The 6,660-nt window shown below is 40.5% G+C and overlaps 2 protein-coding genes across 4 annotated transcripts; one reads left to right on the forward strand and one right to left on the reverse strand.

Moving 5' to 3' along the window:
- On the forward strand, window positions 96–4,476 carry LOC104724571 (WD repeat-containing protein 44-like). Of its 3 annotated transcripts, none has more exons than XM_010443080.2 (7): window positions 96–473; window positions 755–884; window positions 1,797–2,830; window positions 2,920–3,013; window positions 3,096–3,305; window positions 3,397–3,573; window positions 3,646–4,476. In XM_010443080.2, exons 2-7 carry the CDS (start codon window positions 764–766, stop codon window positions 4,173–4,175), a joined length of 2,166 nt encoding a protein of 721 aa, XP_010441382.1. In that variant the 5' UTR covers window positions 96–473; window positions 755–763; the 3' UTR covers window positions 4,176–4,476. The 3 variants fall into 3 exon arrangements, with proteins under 3 accessions (XP_010441382.1, XP_010441383.1, XP_019088571.1); XM_010443081.2 differs by having other exon boundaries at window positions 97–473; window positions 755–1,765; window positions 2,678–2,830; XM_019233026.1 differs by having other exon boundaries at window positions 97–473; window positions 758–1,765; window positions 2,678–2,830.
- Window positions 5,307–6,305, reverse strand: LOC104728478 (mediator of RNA polymerase II transcription subunit 37f-like). Its single transcript, XM_010447451.2, has 2 exons — window positions 6,123–6,305; window positions 5,307–6,035 (listed from the first exon to the last, which is right to left on the reverse strand). Exons 1-2 carry the CDS (start codon window positions 6,299–6,301, stop codon window positions 5,528–5,530), a joined length of 687 nt encoding a protein of 228 aa, XP_010445753.2. The 5' UTR covers window positions 6,302–6,305; the 3' UTR covers window positions 5,307–5,527.

The raw sequence follows: 6,660 nt of genomic DNA on the forward strand, positions 1-6,660 counted from the left end.
TTAGAAGATTAAAAGTTGACTAAGTAAGTGTAAACAATGTTTTGAGTTTTGACCATTTCAAAACTAAGAGTTAGAAAAAGGAAATGAAGAGAGAAGAAAAAGACAAAAGAAGGAAAGGATCTTTGTTCAATTTAATTGATTCGTACCCTTTCCTTTCTCTCTTCTTCCTCTCTTCTTCTTCTTCGTATAATAATGGAAGAAACAAACTCTCAACTTTACAAATTCCTCTCCTCTTAAAAATCAAACCTTTTTTTTTTTTGTTTTTTTTGTGTGTTTTGAACCCCTCTCTCTCTCTCTCTCTCTCTCTCTCTCTCTCTCGCAAGGAGGAGTTGTGACTCCTCGTATCGACGCAAGGTTTTGGGGGTTTTTTTTTTTTATTTTAAAACCCGTTCGTTTCGATGCAGACAAAAAGACAACACTAGTGTTTTTTTTATAAGAATAGAGAGCAAAATATTTGAATCTGGTAATAGAATGTAAGTAAATCTATCTCATCTCTTCCCATAAACTATTCGTCTTCTTCTCTGTTGTCTTATTCTTTTACTTTACTCCAAAGCAATCTCCTTTCTTTTTTTTTGCCGGATCATATTTGATTTGTCATGATTTTATCATCTGACCACTTCCCCCTTTTGGTGTTAAGCGTCTAGATTAGTTTCAATTCGAAAACCATTGTAGCAAATTTCTCTACTTTTCCAACATTCTTTGTCTTCGAAAGTTTGACTTTTTTTTTTTGTGAATTTTGTGTGTTTTGGGACAGAAGCTATATATGATGGGTACCCGAGGGAACGAGGAAGAGGAAGACTTGTTCGCTGATGCCCGTGAAGAGGTTTCATCTGTTTCTGATTGTAACTCTGAAGTCGCCGCCGATGATTTTGTTCAAGCAACTGGTGATTTAGATCTCTGGACTATGAATCCTGAGAGTGTTGATAACCGTCGCCAAAAGTTTTTTCAATCTATGGGTTTTAGTTTCAAAAAAAGAAACTTTGACCTTGATCTTGGTCTTGACCTTGATCGTCTGGGAGATTCTTGTTCCGACCATGTCCCGGTTTCGAAACATTTAAACTCTGTGTCTGAAACTGATCACGAGGAGGAGGATGAGGAGGAGAAGTTGCTGAGGAATGAATCTATATCCTCTAGATCCTCTGTTTCATCATTGTCAACTTCTTCTTTGGCTGAGGCATTTAGTTTCAGAGGTTCGTTTCAGAATCGTGCCAAGATCATTGATGATCAGATTTTTCTGACGAGAGATTATTCCAGCAACAGTAGCAGCATTGCTGAGGGATCGAGTGAATCTGGTTCGAGTAGGTCTGGTAGCTATGGAGATTTTCAGAACTCTCCCATGAGTCGTTATGAAGATTCGCCTAAGAAGGGAGGAGCTAAAGGTTGGTTAAAGAAGTTAGGTGTGTTAACTCATATTCTCGACAAAAATGAAGACTACACTGATGGTGAGTCAATGGGATCATCGGTACGGAGGCAACTAACTCGAGTTCAGTCTTTTAAAAAGCAGTTCAAGGAGCTTTCGTCTCTTTGTATCGGACAAGAGTTCTCTGCGCATGACGGATCCGTCGTGGTGATGAAGTTTTCACATGATGGGAAGTATTTAGCTAGTGCTGGCGAAGACTGTGTTGTGCGAGTGTGGAACATAACTGAAGACGAGAGAAGAGACAACGACTTTGAAGTGGTGGAGTCTGATTCAAGCTCTAGTTGCGTCTACTTTGGAATGAATGACAAGTCCCAGATTGAGCCTCTCAAGACTGAGACTGACAAGGTTGAAAGNGATGATTTTGTTCAAGCAACTGGTGATTTAGATCTCTGGACTATGAATCCTGAGAGTGTTGATAACCGTCGCCAAAAGTTTTTTCAATCTATGGGTTTTAGTTTCAAAAAAAGAAACTTTGACCTTGATCTTGGTCTTGACCTTGATCGTCTGGGAGATTCTTGTTCCGACCATGTCCCGGTTTCGAAACATTTAAACTCTGTGTCTGAAACTGATCACGAGGAGGAGGATGAGGAGGAGAAGTTGCTGAGGAATGAATCTATATCCTCTAGATCCTCTGTTTCATCATTGTCAACTTCTTCTTTGGCTGAGGCATTTAGTTTCAGAGGTTCGTTTCAGAATCGTGCCAAGATCATTGATGATCAGATTTTTCTGACGAGAGATTATTCCAGCAACAGTAGCAGCATTGCTGAGGGATCGAGTGAATCTGGTTCGAGTAGGTCTGGTAGCTATGGAGATTTTCAGAACTCTCCCATGAGTCGTTATGAAGATTCGCCTAAGAAGGGAGGAGCTAAAGGTTGGTTAAAGAAGTTAGGTGTGTTAACTCATATTCTCGACAAAAATGAAGACTACACTGATGGTGAGTCAATGGGATCATCGGTACGGAGGCAACTAACTCGAGTTCAGTCTTTTAAAAAGCAGTTCAAGGAGCTTTCGTCTCTTTGTATCGGACAAGAGTTCTCTGCGCATGACGGATCCGTCGTGGTGATGAAGTTTTCACATGATGGGAAGTATTTAGCTAGTGCTGGCGAAGACTGTGTTGTGCGAGTGTGGAACATAACTGAAGACGAGAGAAGAGACAACGACTTTGAAGTGGTGGAGTCTGATTCAAGCTCTAGTTGCGTCTACTTTGGAATGAATGACAAGTCCCAGATTGAGCCTCTCAAGACTGAGACTGACAAGGTTGAAAGGAGCAGCAGAGGGTTGTTGAGGAAGAAGTCAGAATCGACTTGCGCTGTGTTGCCCTCAAAAGTCTTCAGTATATCTGAAACCCCTCAGCACGAGTTCCAAGGACATAAGGGTGAAATCTTGGATCTTTCTTGGTCGGAGAAAGGGGTAAATTACTCTCCGATTCTGTTTTCTCTTTCAATGGTAAGAAGATGAGATGATGGAACTAATTAACAACTTGTGATTGTGCACTGCAGTTTCTACTGTCATCTTCAGTGGACGAGACTGTTCGATTGTGGCGAGTTGGTTCTTCTGATGAATGCATCAGAGTTTTCTCTCATAAGAGCTTTGGTGAGTTTCTTTCTCTATCTGCCTTCTTCAATTCTGTTTACGGTATGTCTTCTTACGCACGTTCTCTCTTCCTTTGTGACAGTGACTTGTGTGGCATTCAATCCTGTGGATGACAATTACTTTATAAGTGGATCGATTGATGGAAAAGTCCGAATATGGGATGTGTCCCGTTTCCGAGTTGTTGACTACACAGATATAAGAGAGATCGTTACAGCTTTGTGCTACCGACCTGATGCTAAGGGTGCGGTAGTAGGTTCTATGACTGGAGAATGTCGCTTTTACCATACAATTGGTACGTTTTTTTTTTAACTTTTCGGATTACCAAACACTCAACTAAAATCATTTGTGTGTTTTGATATCTGAATCATCTTTATGAACTTCAGATAACCAGCTGCAACTGGACAGAGAGATCAGTTTACATGGGAAGAAGAAGGCTCCTAGCAAAAGAATCACTGGTTTTCAGTTTTTCCCTGGTGATTCGGACAAACTGATGGTTACTTCTGCCGATTCTCAAATCCGAATAATCTGCGGAGTGGATACAATCTGCAAGCTTAAAAAAGGTTTTTCTTTCGTTCAATATATGTAGGTGTTGCTGTTGTGAGTTTATTTATGGTGGATATATATTTTTTCAGCTTCAAGTCTTGGAACAACACTGACGAGTCCAACATTTGCTTCATTCACATCTGATGGGAAACACATTGTCTCAACAATAGAAGACTCAGGCATTCATGTTTGGGACTACTCTCAACCCAACAAGAAGGCTTCTTCTCAGAAACCAAAAACCATAAGATCTTACGAGGGGTTTCTCTCACACAATGTGTCTGTGGCTATACCTTGGCTAGGCCAGCAGGGGAAGGAGGACAATTTTATAGCAGATTTGGAAAAAACGTTTGCTCATTTCCCGGCTCCCATGGACTATTTATCTCCAAACAAAGGAGCAACAACGTGGCCAGAAGAGAAGCTTGGAGTAGTAGTAGCAGGTGCGGCTGCAGCAGTGGTTTCAGCTACAGTCAGCAGTAGATCCAAGTTGAGGCTCTTAAGGAGTGTGTGCCAGAACGTTAATACCTCTTCGCCTCACCTGTGGGGGCTTGTGATTGTGACAGCAACTTGGGACGGTAGGATCAGAGTGTTCCATAACTACGGTTTACCAATTCGGGTCTAAAGATCCCGAAGCAGCGCGTGTAGATTTGAGAGTTGTGGCAGTGTTAGTGCAGTATTAATTCTTTGATTTTGTTTGGAGCTCACTTAGCCTTAAGATATGCACATTAGGAACATGAGCTAAGTGGGTCTCTCTTTGTATTTGCTTCTAATTGGTACTATTGTATAGTGTGTCATCTTTTTTTGGTGTGTTATCAATGGTTATGAAAATACCCATAAAACTAAACATTAACAGTATATTTATAGGAAAGCTGTAGTACCTAGCTAGTATCTTATGAAGAATTGGGAGAGTTGTATTTTGGCAAGTATAAGTTCAATACCCCCTCAAAGTATTTTATGACAAGTGTCATGAAAGGTGACCAATATTATGAAATCACGACAAAAAAATATTGTATAAACATGAGCATACATGATGGTATATCACGATTACATAATGTGTTTAACTCTTATGCTTCCACTTATATTACATGTCTTCGTTGCGTTGATGGACGATTGAGATTATTCCGAAAGAAACCTTTAAAGTGGAGCTTCGTCCTCTCTGCTCTCTGCACCTATAAATACAAGCCTTTAGTCTATCATAAAGGATTTCCGAAAAGACTTAACACTAAAAAAAAGATTGTAGGCGAAAAGAGAGATTGATATTCCGACCTTAAAAGTTAAGCTTTCATCATTCATCTAAAAAACCGTTCATGAAGACTTCACCGCTGTAATGAACGGAGGTATTTTGCAAATTCTTCTGATGTGTTTATTATGTGATCAATTGAAATATTTAACGACTTTTGATACTCTGTTATTTGACTGTGATTAATGTAGAATTAAGATTCTAGTGATTGCATAATTTTTAAAAAAAGTTAAGAGAGCTTGGCACAAAATAGTTTGGTTCGCTCACTCGACACCAAAACAATCCTTTTGTACTTGGCTTGCCATGCATAACCATCCATCTATAGACGACCCTCACGACCGTATGTAGGCTTGGAATAATGGCTCAAATGTGACTTGTGTTTTCTGTTCCACTCCCACTGAGACTCGAGATCACTTATTTTTCTCATGTCGTTATGCATCTGAAGATTGGTCAGCCACTGCTAAGAGTCTTCTCTATAAAAATCGGTTCACCACTGATCGGTAACAATGTATCTTATTTTGGATGGGAAAAAAGTATTTGTTATGAAGAAGTAAAGGGAACATAAAGAGAACGTCCGGGGAGACTAAAGAAGGGACGCTACTTAATCACTCCCCTTTCCTAAAATGAAAAACCAAAAACATACAAAAAAACAAAAACAAAAAACGACTTTTGTTTCTTTCATACTCAAAACTTGTCTCTAATGGTTTTAACAAATCAATATTAAAAAAAGACATCTAGAGTTCATCATGAGACTCATCTTCCTCCTCAGTCGTTGATTCTCCTCCTGCACCTGGTGCTCCGCCTGATCTCTGGTATACTGCCGTGATGATTGGGTTACACACTGCTTCTACCTCCTTGAGCTTCTCATCGTACTCTTCTTTCTCAGAGTTTTGGTTCTCGTCGAGCCACTCCAAGGCTTCTTTGGTTGCTGCTTCGATCTTCTCCTTCTCATCCCCTTCCAATTTGTCTGCAAGCTTGTCCTTGTCGTTCACTTGGTTTTTCATGTTGTACACGTACGTCTCCAACGCATTCCTGGCGTCGATCCTCTCCTTCACCTTCTTGTCTTCCTCTGCAAACTCCTCTGCCTCCTTCACCATCCGGTCAATCTCTTCTTGGCTCAGACGACCCTTCTCGTTTGTGATTGTAATCTTTTCTGATTTACCACTCGCCTTGTCCTCTGCTTTCACGTTCAGGATACCATTGGCGTCCACTTCGAATGTGACCTCGATTTGAGGGGTTCCTCTGTCAAAAAGAAGAATGATGACTATTTTAAAGTTCAAATGAGACTGATTTTACAGTTACAAAAGGTTAAAAGAAGAGAGAGCAAACCTTGGGGCTGGTGGGATTCCGTTGAGGTCGAATTTCCCGAGCAGCCTGCAGTCCTTGGTGAGACTTCTTTCACCTTCAAAGACCTGAATTGAGACAGTTGTCTGCTGGTCTTGGTACGTTGTGAAAACCTGAGATTTCTTGGTTGGAATAACTGTGTTTCTCGGGATCAGCTTGGTCATCACTCCTCCANAGTTAAGAGAGCTTGGCACAAAATAGTTTGGTTCGCTCACTCGACACCAAAACAATCCTTTTGTACTTGGCTTGCCATGCATAACCATCCATCTATAGACGACCCTCACGACCGTATGTAGGCTTGGAATAATGGCTCAAATGTGACTTGTGTTTTCTGTTCCACTCCCACTGAGACTCGAGATCACTTATTTTTCTCATGTCGTTATGCATCTGAAGATTGGTCAGCCACTGCTAAGAGTCTTCTCTATAAAAATCGGTTCACCACTGATCGGTAACAATGTATCTTATTTTGGATGGGAAAAAAGTATTTGTTATGAAGAAGTAAAGGGAACATAAAGAGAACGTC

Source organism: Camelina sativa, chromosome 11 (assembly GCF_000633955.1).
Source record: "Camelina sativa cultivar DH55 chromosome 11, Cs, whole genome shotgun sequence".
Taxonomy (NCBI): Eukaryota; Viridiplantae; Streptophyta; class Magnoliopsida; order Brassicales; family Brassicaceae; genus Camelina; species Camelina sativa.

Bases quoted from the DNA above. Each gene is read 5' to 3' on its own strand.
- LOC104724571 (XM_010443080.2), top strand. From the start codon at position 764: ATGATGGGTACCCGAGGGAACGAGGAAGAGGAAGACTTGTTCGCTGAT. The intron at 885-1,796 runs GTGATTTAGATC...TTCAAGCAACTG, and splicing joins TGATTTTGTTCAAGCAACTG to GTGATTTAGATCTCTGGACT. The intron at 2,831-2,919 runs GTAAATTACTCT...TGTGCACTGCAG, and splicing joins TTTCTTGGTCGGAGAAAGGG to TTTCTACTGTCATCTTCAGT.
- LOC104728478 (XM_010447451.2), bottom strand. From the start codon at position 6,301: ATGACCAAGCTGATCCCGAGAAACACAGTTATTCCAACCAAGAAATCT. The intron at 6,036-6,122 runs GTTTGCTCTCTC...TCTTTTTGACAG, and splicing joins GGAATCCCACCAGCCCCAAG to AGGAACCCCTCAAATCGAGG.